This window comes from Pseudorca crassidens, chromosome 19 (genome assembly GCF_039906515.1).
Source record: "Pseudorca crassidens isolate mPseCra1 chromosome 19, mPseCra1.hap1, whole genome shotgun sequence".
Taxonomy (NCBI): domain Eukaryota; kingdom Metazoa; phylum Chordata; class Mammalia; order Artiodactyla; family Delphinidae; genus Pseudorca; species Pseudorca crassidens.
Window position 1 is genome coordinate 18,286,719 of NC_090314.1, and position 16,283 is coordinate 18,303,001.

The following is a 16,283-nucleotide window of genomic DNA, read 5'->3' on the forward strand; positions in this document are numbered from 1 at the left end:
GCCACGTTGACTGTCTTCAGGAGGGAGGGACAGCCCAGGTACATATTCTTCCCATGATGCAGTACAAACCCATCCTCTGAGCTCAGGGCAGAGTGATGCATTCTGGGGTTTGTAGTCTTTATTGGACCCCCTCCTGAATGCCTAGGTTACTTCAGGCGGTAGAAACCATGATGTGACATGTTCCTGAGCTTCTCCTTCTTGTGAGTAGTGCCCACCTCATCAAGAAGCCCAGCTGCCACCAGCCTGCAAATCCCCATGAATCATCCTGGCACACAAGGTTCATCCCTGGGTCATGATTCACCCTCCTCTGCCCAAGCTGCTTAGTTCAGAGGAGCCCAGGAATCAAGGAGGAGCTCAGGAATACCTTCAAGGAGGAAAGGAAGAATCTCATGCCATTTGCCAGTATTTCCTCAAACTCCCCTCATCCACAAAACCTTCTACCTCCCTCCTCTGTTGGCAACCCTCTCCCTCCGTCCCTTCTGCATCTTCCTTCCTGGCTTCCTCTCCCTACCTCTGATTCTTTTGTCAAGTCCCTTCCCTTCTGCCATCCTTCTGCTACTGCCATATTTTTTCTCAGCTTCTTGAAACAACGGTCCAGAAATCCTCTCCCAGTGACTCCCTCAGGTAATTCTACATGCCACCTGCCTGCTGCCTGGGATTCTTTACAGGGATCAAGGTAGCTCCCCAGGGCCCACAGTAAGAGGATCTAGAGGGAATCTGATAAGCAGAGCTGGAAGATTGTGGAGGTGGTAAGGACAAAAAGACTGAGGAATGAGCAGAAGTCTTGCCACTTGCTTCTAGAATGAGATCAGGAAGAGCATTGGACAATGACTGGAGTCTGGAAGCTTTGGAGAGGAGCCAAGTTCATGTGAAAAGAACTAAACAGAAAGCTATCCTTCTCCCCGGGGGCCACAGGAAGTTCAGCCCTCCTCTTCCTCTACAGGGAGTAATAACATCAGTCACAGGGTCATGTCCCATTTGTCCATTGAGGCTCTTCAAGTGAGCTCATCCTTGGAGCCAGAAAAACCTCTGGATCTGAACATCTGCCTCAGGGATGTGACTGCCCTCTTTGCTGCCCCATGACTCACTGGGGCTGCTCAGCCCAAGCAGAGTCCTAGAAGCTTGTTCTTCTATGCCCTTGAATGGTACAGCCTCCCTGGCTACTCCCCTGGGCCTCCTTCAAGTCTCTATCTAAAATAGCCCTAGGGAAATGCCATCTCACACACACCCCATGCCTCTCCCATTTTCTCCGCCAGTTCCAGGAACCTGGGCAGGGATAGGTGTGAAGGGTCTGCTCTCACTGGCTAGCGTTGTGGCTTCTCTGGTCCTGTAGGGGGGCCAAGGCAGGGTACTGGAGATCCAGGGCTGCAATGGGGACCCAGGATATTACCTTCAGCTTCCCACAGTTTGACCAGGTTGGCTCCCGCCAAGTGTAGAATGTCTTCCCAGGACACGAGTACCACTGGCTTTTAACTATAATATCAGAATAATTAAGCTTTTCTGTGAGCACAGTTTGCTGCTGCTGCAGCTGCCTGGAGCCCTGGCATTTATTGAACACAAAGTAATAAATTATTGTCCTTTGTACGCTCAAAAGCCATCTTCATTATAGGCCCAGGACGAAGCTGCCCCAAGGGCACGCGGACCTCGCCAGCTGCCTCACTCGCGGACTTCTTCCCAGGTCACCCTTGGCGCCTTCAGGTACCAGGATGGGGTGGGGAGGGATGGTGAGAGGGTGGCTCTCTCACGGAGAATCGGGTTAGAACCCCACCTCCTCAGCAGGCTGCTAATGGGAGAGAGGGCAGCAGGCTTGGCTGGGCGTGGGCAGCGCGGAAGGGCGGGGGCCGTGTGCCCACATTAGCAGGGAAGTCCTTCCCTTGAGCTGGCGGCGGCGCGGGAGCCGGTGCTCCCGCCGCCGGGTCTTCTGCGCCTTTGCTTGAGACTTTACGGTAAGCCGCTCCTCCCGCGCCCCCGCCCCCAGCCGGCGCGGCGATCCCCGGCGCCGACGCCAGGCGCTGGCCGTGGTGCTGATTCTGTCAGGCGCCGGCGGCGGCTGCGGCCACGCTCCCTCTCCCCGGCAGGACCCGCACCCAAGCCCCGCCGAGCTCCCAGCCCTCCCATCGCGGCCCCGACCTGGGGCGCGGCCGCTACCGGCACTATGCGCCCGGCAGACCTGCTGCTCCTGCCCTCGCTGCTGGCGCTCCTGGCTCACGGTAAGGGACCCCGGCGTCCGGCGGCAGGACTGGGCAGGAGCAGGGTCCCGGGGGTGGGAAGAGAGGACCATCCCCGCGCTAAGCTCCGCGCATCTGGCTGCCCAGCCCAGGCACCGCGCTCCGCCGGCTGCGCTGCCCCCCGCGCCGGCCGAGCCGGGCGGGGCACGGGCTCCGCGGGCGGGAAGCTGCCGCTGCTCCCGCCATTCGCACCCGGCCGAGACCTCGCCTTTAATCATCTCTCCGGATCTAATGGGATTTTTCAGCGGCAGTTCATCACGCCACCCACTTCCCACATACACTCACGCGTTCACCCGCTCGCTACCTCTCCACACTCCAGGCGTCTGGGAGCTCTGGGGCGCGTGCCGGGGGGCAGAGCACAGGGCGGTGAGTCGGGACGGTCCCGTTGGCGGCCCAAGGTCCCGCCTCCGTTGTCGCCCGCCAAACTTCGTTCGACTTTGCCACCCGTTCCGGGGCCTCTCACTGCGGAGGGACGGGGCCGGATGGCGGCCGGACCCGGATTTGGGACTTCGCTCACCTCTCTCCGCCTTGGCGCTGAGTCGGGATTTAGAGTACAATTCCAGGGAGAAACTCGGGGGGTCCGGGGACCCCTATCAGGCTCCTCACTCTGCCCTGGGCTGCAACAGCTGAGGTCCTGAGATAGAGACTCTGTCCTCCCCGGAGTCCTTTCCTTGCACCCTCCATTCTTGCACACGCCCGGAGCTCTTCCTACCTCCCTGCCTGCCGTCCTGCTCGGCCCCTCCCCACCCCATGGCCGCAGACTCTTCGCAGGAGGACTGGTACCTCACCCTGCGGTCCTCGGTCCCCCGCTTGCGGTCAGATTTCCAACTTCATCGGTCCCGGGTCGAGAGAAGCTTGGCCATGGAGTGTGCAGCGAGGGAATGTTAGGGAGAGGATGGGGGTTCTGTGCCTCGGGGAAGGAAGGTTTCCAACTCTCGGCGGGACCTGCCCTGGCTCAAACAAACGCTCTCAAAACTACGGACACCCACGTCTTTCTTCCACTGCAGCCAGTGACTGGTGTGATTGCCGAAACCTTGCTTGGCGTTGGGACCCGCCATCCCTAGGAGTATGGTTCGTAGGGCATGATGTGGAGGGTGGAGAAGGTGGGAGTTTCTAACCTCTTCGCTCCATCTTTCCAGGCCTCGTTGGAGCTCAGGGCGGTGGGGCCGGGGCCAGGTTGGGCCCCTGGGCCACGGTTTTCTTCGCTCTGCGTCCCCAGAGACGTGGAAGCCCCTCTCTGAGCCTCTGGCTCTAGTCACACGCAGCCAGGTGTGCTCACTCTGCTCCCTGGCTGCCCAGACCGGGTTCTTTTGTGGCTTCAGGAACTCAGTGCCATGTGTTCCCGCTGGGGAAGAGGGAAAGAGTCCTGAACGCCCCACAGGGCCAGGGCAGGGAGAGGGGGGAGGAGAAGCTCGCATCCTGGCCCAGCTGTCCGAAAATGTCCCTGGGAGCCCGGGGCATTTCTTGTGATTGGGCCATGTCCTTGTGCTGGACAGCTCCCTTGGGGTGCAGGGCCTGTGTGTGCCTCCTGGCCTGTGGTCCGAAATCTCCTGGGTGGGTGTGTGGGTCTGTGTGTGAACGTAATCAGGGCCCAGAGTGTCCGGAGTAGTGGGTCCGAGTGTGTCTGGGCTTCAGAAGGTCTGGATGTTGCATGAGGGCTCAGCAGTGAGTGGTGTGAGGAGTGTGTAAGGCCACCAGTGTGCGGTGCAGCCTCTGCCAGAAAGCTCCCTGCAGGGCTGGAGTGAGACTGCGGGTCTCCAGGAGGATGGCTGGTGTGGCCAGGAGTCTGGGGAGCCTCGCTAGGCTTGTGGGTGTGAGCGCTGAGAAGAATCTGTTCACTCTGTGGCAGAGAGTCTGTGTGTGTCCAGCCAGTGTCCCTCCCTGACCATCTGGACCTCCCCAATGCCCACGAGACCTCTCCCCCAAGGGGTGTGTGGGATAGGGGTCTGCCTGCTTGGAAAGATCTTTATTTTCACTCCCCAAGGGAGAAGAGGAAGGAGCCTGGCAATGCCAGGCCTGAGGGGAGAAGGCCTGGACCTGGGCCAGCCCTGGCACACCCCTTCCTCCCAGCGGGGCTGCAAGGTCCCAGTCGTTTGGGTACTGAGTGGTCTCACTGGCAGGCAATGCATTTGGCCATCTCAGGGCTCCTGGGGGCTTCAGCAATGAGAAGGCGGGCCCGGAGCAGTAAAGACCTCGGCCTAGAGCCTTTGTGGCTGGGTGGTGCATCCCTCTGCCTCGTGGCCTCGAGAGGGGAGCCTCAGCTTTCCTCACATTTTGGCAGAGAGACACAGGCTTGGATGCAGCCGGAAGCAGCCCAGAAGTGGCAGGAAGCGGCATAGGTGGAGACCTCAGGGGCAGGACGAGATCGTGCTGGGCCAGGCTCAACCCCATGGGTTCAGTCCCCTATTCCCTCTGCAGCTGCGGGGGCACGATCGGCCTGAGGCTTGAGGGGCGCTATGAGCCACCGGTGGTCCTCTCAACCCACAGTTGGTACCCAGCGATCCTGCCACAAGGGGAGAGGAAAGCGGTTTGGGAGGGGCAGCGTGTGCTTGAGCCTGCTGTGTCAGTTTAATGATTTTTAATGAGCAATTACCTTTAGTCATTCTCCTAATTTCTGAATATCAATAAAGTTAATTAAACTCTGCATGTGTGAATGTGGCCTGGGGAGATTATGAAGGTGGAAGCAGCAGAAACTGGGGTGGGGTTTGGGTCTCCAGAGGTAGAGGCTGCCTCCACTGGCTGTGTGACCTTGGACCTGATGCTCCCCCTCTCTGAACTCTGATGGAGTATGTGGTGGGAAGAGTGAGGGAGGGGACAGCAAGTAGGGGTTGCTCTCTGTGCCAAGAACTGGGGGACGGTGTCTGGGAGGCAAGAAGAGGAGGAAGGCTTGGCCTCCAGGAGCCCTAGTGCTGAAAGAGTTAACAAACCAGGGCTGCCTTAACATAAAATGGTAATTGCCGTTTCCTGCAGACTCTGTGGTAGGTGCTGGAGTCTGACCGAATATTCCTGAGTCTGGGGGCTACAGCCAAAACTAGCCCCAAGCCGTTCTCCCTGTTGCCCAACCTGGCACTTTGGGGTAAGGAAGGGAGTGCTGGGCACAAGCCTCAGTGGGAGACAGTCTAGATTGCACTCAGAGCCCCAGAGGTTGACATGGCGGGCAGGAGGCTCCCCTGGCTTTCTGAGGAGACTGGAGGACCCAGAAACTGCCACGGACTGGAGGGGAAGTCTGGGTTGGCTTTTTGCCCCTCACGGGCCTAAGCTCATCAGGCTAGGCAGGCCCTGGCAGCGGTCCCAGCCTCCTCAGCAGGGTGGCAGCTTAAAATGCCTTGGAGACACCATGGGGCGCTAATGGGGATTGAGGAGACACAGGGGCTGGGTTTAATTAGAAACTGGGCTTAATTAGAGCTTCTGTGCCCCTCTCACCATGGCTGCCTGAATGGTGGGGGGCATGTCAACAAACCTCCTTCCTTAGCCCCTCCCTCCACCCAGCCCTAGGTGCCCAAGCGTGCCAGCCTCCTCCACCCTCTTTGTCCCCAACTCTCCAAGCCTTTTCAGGCCCCGTTTGCCAGGCTGGGCTCAGTTCAGGGCTGCTGCGCCCCAACCTGGGCAGAGCTGTCAGAGCTGGGTACCCCAACCCCCAAATAAGAAAGAGGCTGTGGAAAAGGGCGTATAGGTAAGGATTACTTTAGTGAAGCAACCTCTCACTTCGGATGGTTAAGAGCCTCAGGCTACCTGTCTGTCCTCAGGCATGTCTCTGTCCTCTGTGGGTCTCCACCTCCTGGAGCGTTCAAGTTTAAGGGTGCACCAAACTGGTGGTTGCCAAGCCTGGAAGCACATTAGGGCCTCCAAAGGCTGTCAAGTCATGCAGATTTCTGGGTCCCCAGCTTACTGGCCTCCTCTCAGGGAGGAAGAGCCAGGCTGTGTATGTTAGAGGCTTGGGGGCGGGGGGTTGGCGTTGAGGAGACAATGCTACCAGCCCTAGTCAGCAGCTGGGAGGTGGGGAGCAGGTACTAGGAGGTCTCCAAGACCCCTTTCACAGTAATTCCGGCAGGAAGCCAATTTGCCCAGCCAGGCCAATCAGTTCCCCAAACTATCCATGTTTTCAACAGCTTCTGGTCTCCTGCTGTTCCTCCTGCCTGAAATTCTTTTCCCCTCCTGGGCCAACCTGGCTCACTCCATCTCATGCTTCAGGTCCCAGCTTAGTTGGCCCTTCATGCAATTCTTCTGCACATATTTATAGGACATCTACTATATGGTTTCTCAGGGGAAGCCTCACCTGACCTCCAGCCTGGGTCAGGGGATTCTTCCGTGCTCCCACCATCCCCTGGCTTTCCCCCATCAGGTTACCCATCTTGTTGGAACGTGAGCGCCTGATTGCCTGATGCTCCTTTCCAAGAGCAAGACGGAACTCAAAAACAAGGGTACCAAATCTGTTTTGCTCCGCCCCTCCATTTCAGGGCCGTTCTAGAATTCCTCTCTGGAAGAAGTTTAGGGTCAGCTGCCTGTTTAGAAAGGAGAGCTGGGTGCATGGCAGCTGGGACTGTGTCTTGAAGCTGAGTTTGCGTAGCAAGCACACTATTTTTACATAGATTGTATGTTAGGATTTTTTCCCTCTCCTAACGGTTGGCCAATTATCCCAACTGTAAATTATAGCCTTTACTTAGTTTTTCCCTTCCACAAATTAAGCTGTCACGCTGTCAGCCTGAGGTGGCTTGGGGGTGGGGTGCTGATGGCCATTCTGAGAGGACTAAAGCCTCTCTCCTGCTGCCCTAGTGCCACCACTGCTTGGGTCCCCAGTGGCACAGAGCCTAGCACATGGCATGCATTAAATACACGTTGAATAAATTCATGAGCTGTGCAGGTAGGCAGCGGCAGAGTTAAGCCCAGAGCCTAGGCTTCTTGACTCGCTCCCACAGCATGTACCCACCACTTCTGCTGGCTGGGAGGGGGTGCCCTGCATGAACTTAAGGACTGAGACAAGGGAGGGGTAGCCCCATGTCTTCTGTCTTTATCACCTCCTCATCCATCTCAGCTTCAGACACCCTCACAGAGCTTGGAAGGACCAATATGAAACCTTGGGAGCAGCTCTGAGCCTGTCATGCCCTTGAATGAAAAGGTGGGGGTAGAGGAGTCATCCAGGACCACCACAGTTCATGTCCAGGAACCTTCCACAGCTCCGAAAAAGTGGCCCCTGCGGTGTATCCATCCCCTGGGGTACATTCATTCATCATTTCACAAACATGTTATTGAGGTATGAGGCCTGGCTCAGAACCCTCAGGGGCCAAGTCTTTCATTTTTAAGCCTTTTCTATTTTAATACAAGAGACTAGTTATCCCCACTTTACAGATAGGAAAACTGAGCTTCAGAGAGATTAAGTCACTTACCCTGGGCTTAAAGCCAATAAGTAATAAGACTACTCCAAAGTGCCTACCCATTTTGCAAAACCTGGCTGCAGCCAGCACTGTGTCTACTCCCCCACCCTAAGGCAGAGCTTCAGTACAAGCAGATGGGAACCCAGAAGAGTATCAATATCCTAATAATAATAATAACAGCAGCAACAATAATAGCAAACATTTATCAGATACCAGCTATGTGCCAGGCACTGTACTGCTTTATATACATTTAGTCCTCATATCATCTCTATGAGATAGAAGCTATTATCTGCATTTTATAGAATGCCAAGTTCAAGCCCATGTTGTCAGACAGACCCAAGACATAAATGGCTCCTGACTTTCTTCTAGCATGTTTCTAATGATGACAGTGGTTTATCTTCCTGATGTCTACCCTCAGTCGTTACTGATGTAGATTAGGGACATTTTATCTTGCTCAGTCCTTAGGGGCAGAGGAATAAAACATCTTTTCTGACACTTGGAGGCCAGTATAGAGCACGGGACTGGGAGTCAAATGAACCCTGAAGTGTTGGCCCAGAGGCCAGTGACCTTGGGTAAGTCTTATTCTCCCATCTTTTAGGAGCCTTGGTGAATGAGAATAGGAGTCACTCCTCTCCTGCATCTGGGCTGCCCCACCTACCCCCACCCCTACCCCCACCCCCGCTGAGGCCCAGCCCCCACGGAGGAAGGCCCAAGCTTGCCTGAAGCTCAGATCTTGGACAGGACTGGGAACCAAGCCTACCACAGCTTCCCTCCACCTGCCTACCTGCCACGCGGCTGCCTGCCCTGGGAGGGGAGGATCGATGCCGCAGCACCGGCAGTGCTGTTGGCCATTGACTGTTGAGATTTCTCAGGCGGGCTCTGGAGTAAACAAACCTGCTGCTTCTCCAACAACAATCCGGGGTCTCAGGCTGCAGAGTGCAGCCTTGCCGGCAGACAGGCTGGTGGAAAGGGGCGGGGGTGAGGGGTGCTGGCTGGGCTCAGCAGGGACAAGGGGCTCTGCCAGGAGATGAGAAGGAACTGAGTGTGTGGGAAGGTGGGCAACGGAGAGACTGGGTGAGGGTGCTAGGGTGAACCCTAGACCCTGTGCATGCCTTGTTCAGTCCAACCTCTACATTTTTGCTCAGCCATTTTTCCATACCTGGAATGCTATCCCTGGGTCCTTCTGTTTATTTCAGTTCGACTACCCCCTCTTTTCCTGATCATCCAGCCCAGAGGGCTCTCTCTCTTCTCTCAACACTACCACCCATCAGGAACTTAGCCCATCCATCCATCCTTCATCCACCCATCCCTTTTCCGTTCAACAACCCTCTATTGAGCACCTATCAGGTGCTTTAATAGGCAGAAATGCAACATAATCCCTGCCCTTAAGGAACTCATTTTGGAGGGGGAGCTGCCTTCTTAATAAACTCAGCTGTGACTGCCTCCCCAGCTAGACTACAGACCCTCTCATTTTAATTAAATGCGATACAGACAAGATACTCAACAGCATCCAACCACTCACCTTCAAAAGGACAAGAGATTCCTGGCCAGGGACTGCTCTGAGCCTCAGTTTCTCTTCTGTAGCAAGAGAGTTCATCTTTGGGGTCTTTGAGGGTCCAGTGAGCCTCTGGGATCCCTATGCCAGGCCTTGCTTGGTGCCCCCCATCACAACTCCTTCCATCTTTGCTGGGTCTGAGTGTCTCTCTAACCTCCCAAGAAGGCAGAGCAGGTGCAGGGCCCCTCCTGCCACCAAACCACATGTGCTGGAGAATCCAAGCTGTGGGTCTCTCCCCTCCCCCAGTGCAGTCCCCAGGGGCCCAGCCGGAATCCTGCACCCATTAACCTCAGCATCTCCCTCAGTCCCCCACTCCTCCCCTCCCCATGGGCTCCTCTCTCTACCCTCAGGACTCTCCTTCCAGCTGGTCATGTGCTGCAAGGGCAGAACTGCAGGGCCCCTGTGAAAAGTGCCTGAACCACAGAGCAACCCCCAACAGATGCTCATTTGCATGCTGTTTTACCCCCTTTGCATTCTCGCTCCTTATAAAAGGCACAGAAGCAGACCCTGCCCCTCCCACTCTCAGCCCCGATCCCTCCCCCATTCCCACCCCCATAGCTTCTCCCTCTCTCCCTCCCAGCCCAGCAGCTGAGCACCAGCTCCTTTGTGCCCCAGGCAGCCACCTGCTGAGTGTCTGGCCTGGGTCCCACCAGCCAGCAGGTGCCTAGGGAGCCCCAAAGCCTGTGAGGGGGGGATATCATGCAGTCTGGAGAGCCAAGTTGTGCCTCCGGGAGGAGGGGGCAGCCCCAAAGGAAGAACATGATTAGAAGAATGCTGGTCAGGGCACCAGGACTCCCAGAGTTTAAACCTGATACTGCCTCTTACTGGCTGGGTGACCTTGGGCAAATCATGTCACCTTCCTGTGCCTCAGTTTCCTTGGGAATTCATGGCATCTGTCCCACCTCTTTCAAAAAACAGCATCCAAAATCAAAGAAAATCAGAAGGGGTGGTGACAGGGAAGAAACTGGAAGCCCCGCTTAAGAGGAGGGTCCTCGTGTAGCCAGAGCTGTCCAGCACCAGGAGGGGCTGGTTTTCAGGTCGTCACTGAAGGGGCTGGGTCAGAAGCCGGAGGAGCCCAGTGCTGGACTCCCAAGGCAGGGGCGGGCAGTGAGTGCCAGCTGGCCCAGGTCTGACTAGGAAGCTGAGACTAGCAGTGTAGAGGGATGAAGGCTGGGATTAGAGTGCTTCTAAGGGCTTTCACCCTGGCTTGCTGCTCTGATGGACATTCTTAGATATCATTTATATCCAGCAAGGGGATGTGCTAGTGATTGGAAACATCTGGTCTGGCAGCTGGCAGCCTCCCTCTTGTTGTGAGGTCCTATTTTCTGGCTGGTTAGAGGAAATGGGGGAGAGGGAGTCACCTTCTTTTGAGGACGGAAGAGCCCCTGGCGTCTCCAGGCAAAGGTGTAAAGGTGGGACCAAACAAGGCATGCCTGAGAGAGGTCATTGGTGCATTTGCTTATCCAGCCTCCCCTGGTCCACCTTCCTTCACCGCCCACTCCATTCTTTCCACCTCCTGACAGAGCCCTAGCCTTGCTCTTCTGGGTCCAGCCGTCTCTCTCTCATCCCCCCACCCTGCCTGCCAGCCCAGGCTAGGAAGAAGCCTGCCGCTCAGGCTGGGGTGGTGCCCTCAGCCTAGTCTCTGTTGCACCTGTATCCCTGATACTACCTCTGGCGCTCCCTGGTCCTTCCCTGCCCTGGGCCTCGAGCAGAGGAGACTGACGGGGACACAGAGGGGGGACTTAGCCTTCTCTACTCAAGGTGTACACACACCCTGTCTGGCAGGGTCCTTGGAAGTCAGAGCAAGGTTGAGTCAAGAGAGAAGACTGAGGGATTGGGGGCTGCACAGCTGGGTCCATCTGGTGTTCCCAGGGGGTCTGGGGGAGAAGAAGCCCCAGATACGCAGGTAGCCATGTCTGTATATATCTCTGCCTGGCTTGTCCATCTACCCCTGGGTGTCTGTGTCCACATGTCCCTGCATATCTGTACCCTTCTGTCCCTATACCCTGGGACTGTGGCCCTGGGTGTAGGCACAGCAGGTCCCAGTTCAGTCTGGTCTCTCCCCTCCCCAGAGCCTGTTCCACTCTCTTCCTCCCCAATCTTGGGCTCCACTGACCCCTCAAGGAGACTTGAGCTGCTGCTGCTATTTTTAGCTGCTCTGCACCCCTCCCCTCCCCCACTCAGGCTTGCTGGGGAAGTGGGGAGGACAAGCTGAGCCTCGGAAGCCTCCCAGGCTGGGGTGCTGGGCTGGTAAGGCCCTTTCCCCTCAGTCCCACAGGCCATAGAAACAAGGGGAGTCTGGGATTGTCCACAGGTGCAGGGCCCATGCCCTGGGGCAGCTTAGGCCCCATGCCACCTGCCTGGGGCTAGGAGAAGGTCCCAGGCTACCCTCCCCCGCCCCCTCCAAACCTCTAAAGGCAGATCCCAGGCCTCCAGTGATTCTTCCACAGGCCATTTGGAAGTAAGGCAGGACCTCCTGCATCTCCCCCATAGAAGCTGGAGAGACAGAATGGAGTTCAAAGTGTGAGGGAGACGGGAGGGAGTATACCTGGATGAGGCTACCCACACACACACAGGGACTTCAGGTACTGGAGATGAGGTGTATGGGGTCCAGTGACATTCAGAAGGAAAGTGGCAAGTCAACAGAGCACAGTCCCCTGCCCTGCCAGGCCCCCTCCACTTGTACCACTGCCCACTGTGAGGCTCCGTCGACCCCTGCAGTTGGGCACTGATAGTAGAGGGGCTGTGACTCTCCACCCCACCCACCCGAAGAACCTAAAAAGCCAGGAACCAAGTACTATATGAAAAGCCAGACAGGCCCAGAGAGGGCAAGAGAAGCCCAAGGTCACACAGCCTGTCCATGGCAAAGCTACCTCCATGCTGGAGACAGGGCTCTGACAAGGCCTCACCAGTCTTCTCAGCTTTCACAGCTAAGGACAGACACTCTAGTGACCCCCAGGGGAGAGAGAGCCGACCTCAGCATTAAGGATCAGGGCAACTGGGGGTCTAGGCGCAGCCAAATCCCTCAATCCATCTCTTCCCAGATGTAGCTGACAAAAGTAGCCACAGGGCAAAGGTCACAAGGTCACTTTGGCCCTGGTACGTAGAGTGAGCCTCTTCCTCTGACCAAAGGCCACAGAATCTTGGGGCTACCGGGCCGGCCATCCAGCTCAGAGGTGAACACAGGCACTGGGAGTAACCTCAGTAATGCCAGCTTTTGAACTACAGGGGGGATTGGTGGGGGGAGGGAGAAACAGCCCAAAGATGCTGGTACCTTGGTACCCTGGTACCTTGCTGGGCTCAGTGGCTAGGAGGGACTCTCCTCCGCAGGTACCTGGAATTGGGCAGGGGGCAGAGGATGGAGGGGATGGCCATTCCTCCTCCTCCCTAGACCAACCCCTGTCCCCCAGCTTCACCACTGGGCTGGGCTGAGCCAGCCCTGGTACTAGCTCCAGGGAGAAGGCCTTCACAGCCTTCCTCAGCCCAGCTGACATTTCCAAGGTTTTCCATTCAGAGAAATATGATCCCTGCTGCTGCTGAGGTGGCGGCGCTGGGGGAGGGCTGACCTGAGCACCCAGCCCAGGGCCACATCCCTCCTCTGCCCTGGCCACACTCCTGCCAGCTGGCATTATCACGAGGAGTTAGCAGAATGGTTAGGTACCAGCTGGTGAGGGAGGTAAGGCCAAAGAGGGTCCAGGTTGTTCCTCTCCTTCCAGCCTGCCCCAGGGGTGGGCGTCAGTCCTGCTGCCCCCACCTCCAAGGCCAGCCCCTTTCTGTCTCCCAACACCCCACTCCAGGCCCCCAGCTCCTGTGCCACCTATCCAGCACCAGGAACTGCTGGCAGGCAGGGCTAGGGGTCCCAGGGCCAGCAGGCAGGCAGGAGCGGGGAACTCAGGGCCGCAGGGGAAGGTGTAGAGCACAGCAGGCGACGCTGTAGCAGAGGCCTCATTAATCACCTCTCCAGCCCCCAGCTCTGCAGTGGCGAGACCATATTAGATTTTAAATTGGAAAGCGGAGAACGTGGCAGTTAGCGCTCCCTCTACCCTGGGCCCCTGGCCACAGCCTCACAGGAGAGAAGGGGCAGTGGGGAGGAGAGGGCAGCAGCCCAGAGCCCTGTCCCCTCTCTCCCCACACACCCAGAGCCTAAGGGGCTGTCCAGGCCACATGGCCCTGGGAAGGGTCAAGTCAGGGTCCAAGAAGGGCGCAGGGTGAAAAGGAGGCAGCACAGCAGCCGCCTTGGGGAGAAGGCATCCCTTTTGGGAGGTTGGGCCTTTCCAGGCTTGAGGACCCTGAATCCAGGTTCCAGGGTGTGGCGTCCATGGTCGAGAACAAAGGGTAATGACTTTTGGTCCTTGTGTGTTTGGAACTACACACACACACACACACAAACACACATGCAGGCACATGCACACGCTCACGTATACACACGGGCCCACATATTCACAGGACCACACATGCTCACATGAAGCAGTAACTCTGCAGTAGAAACTTGAGCCCAGGCTGTGGAACAGGCAAACCCAGTTCAGACCCCTTATCTGCCACTTCCCTCCTGTATGAACTAGGATGATTCACTTTGCCTCTCAGCCTCAGTTCCTTCACATACAAAGTGTAAAATATTGATTCCAGGCATAAAAGGCGCTGCTCTGGGTGGAAGACAGCCCCCTAGGAAGTCCTGCCTGACCCATGGAGGGTGCTCAGTAAATGTGATGCCCTCCCCTGGTCCCAAGACCAGGCAGCTACTCTGGGGCTGCCCAGGAGCCCTGGGGTGCTGGCCAGGCCAGGCTCCCTGCCCCTGTGTGCCTGACTGGGCAGGGAGGTAGGGGCAGGTGAGCCGAGCACAGCAGGCATTGTCATGGAGCGTTCACACACCCTGGCCCCGTCCTGGGCCAAATCGCCAGAGGCCAGGGATTCCTGGCTGCCCTCCATCCATAACGTCCTCCTATACCGGCTCTGCCTGAGGTCCCCAAATTGCCCATTGAACACTCCACCCCTCCGAACATCAGTGCTCAGCCCAGGTTGGGAAGAAAACATTGTGGGTGGGTGGCACCAGTCCTCCCTGAGGAGTGAGTGGCTGACAGGCTCAGCTCTCCTGAGGCCTTTATGAAAAACCTAAAGAAGTCCCAGGGCTCCTTGTCACCTCTCCCTGCCCAACCCCAGGCCCCAGTTTTCCCAGGCCCAAAGGAAGGGAGTAGACACTGTCAGCCCATCTTTTTTTTGTTTTTTAATAAATTTATTTACTTATTTATTTACTTATTTTTGGCTGTGTTGGGTCTTCGCTGCTGCACTCAGGCTTTCTCTAGTTGTGGCGAGCAGGAGCTATGCTTTGTTGCAGTACGCAGGCTTCTCATTGCAGTGGTTTCTCTTTGCTGTGGAGCACAGGCCCTAGAGCATGCAGGCTTCAGTAGTTGTGGCACATGGGCTCAGTAGTTGTGGCTCACGGGCTCTAGAGCAGAGGCTCAGTAGTTGTGGCACATGGGCTTAGTTGTTCCACGGCATGTGAGATTTTCCTGGACCAGGGCTCGAACCCGCGTCCCCTGCATTGGCAGGCGGAGTCTTAACCACTGCGCCACCAGGGAAGTACCCTGTCAGCCCATTTTAATCTTCTCCAGGACCCCCTCCCACTCTAGGCTCTTCCCTTCTGAGCGGTGAATACTTCTGGGTCTAGAGGTCGGGTTTTGGAGCTGCGCTTTCCATCATGGTAGCCACCAACTACATGTGGCGATTTAAATGTAAATTCATGAACATGAAATCAAATTTAAAATTCGGTGTCTTGGTCTCACCAGCCACATTTCAAGGGCTTACTAGCCATGTATGGCTACTGACTACCATGACAGACGTGCAGACATAAAACATTTCCATCATCATGAAACGTTCTATGAGACAGCACTGCACTAGGGCTGCGTGGCCTCTGCGTTTGAATCTGACACATCCAAACTGGTAACTTGGGAACTGCCCTTCCCTGGGTCCCAGTTTCTTCACCTATAAAAGTTCATATCTCAGAGTTATTGTGGGGGGATAAATGAGCTAATTCTGGTAAAGCACCTTAGAATGGTGCTAGGTGTATGGTAAATTCTCAGTAAACAGTGGCGTTCAGTATTTTTTTCACAGAGCCCTTTGTGGCTCACCAGATCCTGGAATGTGATACTTTTTCCATTTTACTGGTGGGGAAATGAAGGTTCGGGATGGGGAAGTGATTTGTGCAGGGGGACCAATTAGCCTGTTAGGGGCGGGACCAGAACAGGTGGGCTGACTCCTGGGTGTTGCCTGCTCTACCCCCATTACTCCCTCCATCGGCAAGAAGACCCCAACGCTGGAGATGCCGAAGCCCGGGGTTACCCACCCACCCCCAACCTAGTACAATGGGGGAGGTAGCTGTTCCTGGCAGCTCAGGAAGCAGCATGCTCTCTGTCGCTGGAGGCATGCCCACAGATGGCAGACAGCCCCAAAAGTATTGGAGGGTTCACTCTTCAGAACAGTTGGGCCAGATGCTCTTTGAGCCCCAAAATCTTGAGTTCCAGCCCTGCCCCAAGTTTACTGTGTGACCTGGGAAACCTCTCTGGATTCTGTTTATTCCTGTGTAAATGAGGGAGGGATGAGATGCACACAGAGGCTACAAGGGCTCAGATTCTGGGGAGCAGCCACTTCCTTGCCTAGGTCCCAGCCAGGAGGAGATGCCCCCATTCGCATTTGTACTCCAGATTTAACCGAACTGCCAGGAGTTGGCCAAGAGAGGGTAGTAAGAGGGTGAGATGGGGGATGGTCAGTGGCAGGGGAAGAGAGGGCAGTCTGGGGTTGCAGGGCCCACCAGCTTGTGCCGATAGACACTCTTCATCAGTTGCCAGTTGGGGCTGTGCTGGGGCACTGCCAAGGGTTGGCTGCCCATCTTCTCCCTGCAGGACACACCTCTGCCCACCCCTGCCCTCCCCTGCCCTTTGGGGAGCAGGGTGCCTTCCAAGTGTGCAGACAGGCAGAATCCTGGCTTGGAGAGTGTGTCCCCTGAGCCCACCTTCAATGTACCTGGCACCAGGGGTCAGCATTTGTGGGCAGAGATGCGGGAAGAGAGATGCCTTCTGCTAGATCCTTGGCCATGGACAAAGCTGTACGTGTGCTGAGGGCCTACCGAGAAGT

At 56.5% G+C, this 16,283-nt stretch overlaps 1 protein-coding gene across 4 annotated transcripts in view; it reads left to right on the forward strand.

Moving 5' to 3' along the window:
• The first annotated feature begins 1,979 nt into the window (after window positions 1–1,979).
• SEZ6 (seizure related 6 homolog) overlaps window positions 1,980–16,283 on the forward strand; it is a 45,101-nt gene continuing 30,797 nt past the window's right edge. For all 4 annotated transcript variants that reach the window (XM_067714597.1, XM_067714598.1, XM_067714599.1 and 1 more), the window contains exon 1: window positions 1,980–2,210. In XM_067714597.1, the coding sequence (XP_067570698.1) occupies window positions 2,156–2,210 (55 nt within the window). In that variant the 5' untranslated portion in view covers window positions 1,980–2,155. The remainder of the gene's footprint in view (window positions 2,211–16,283) is intronic.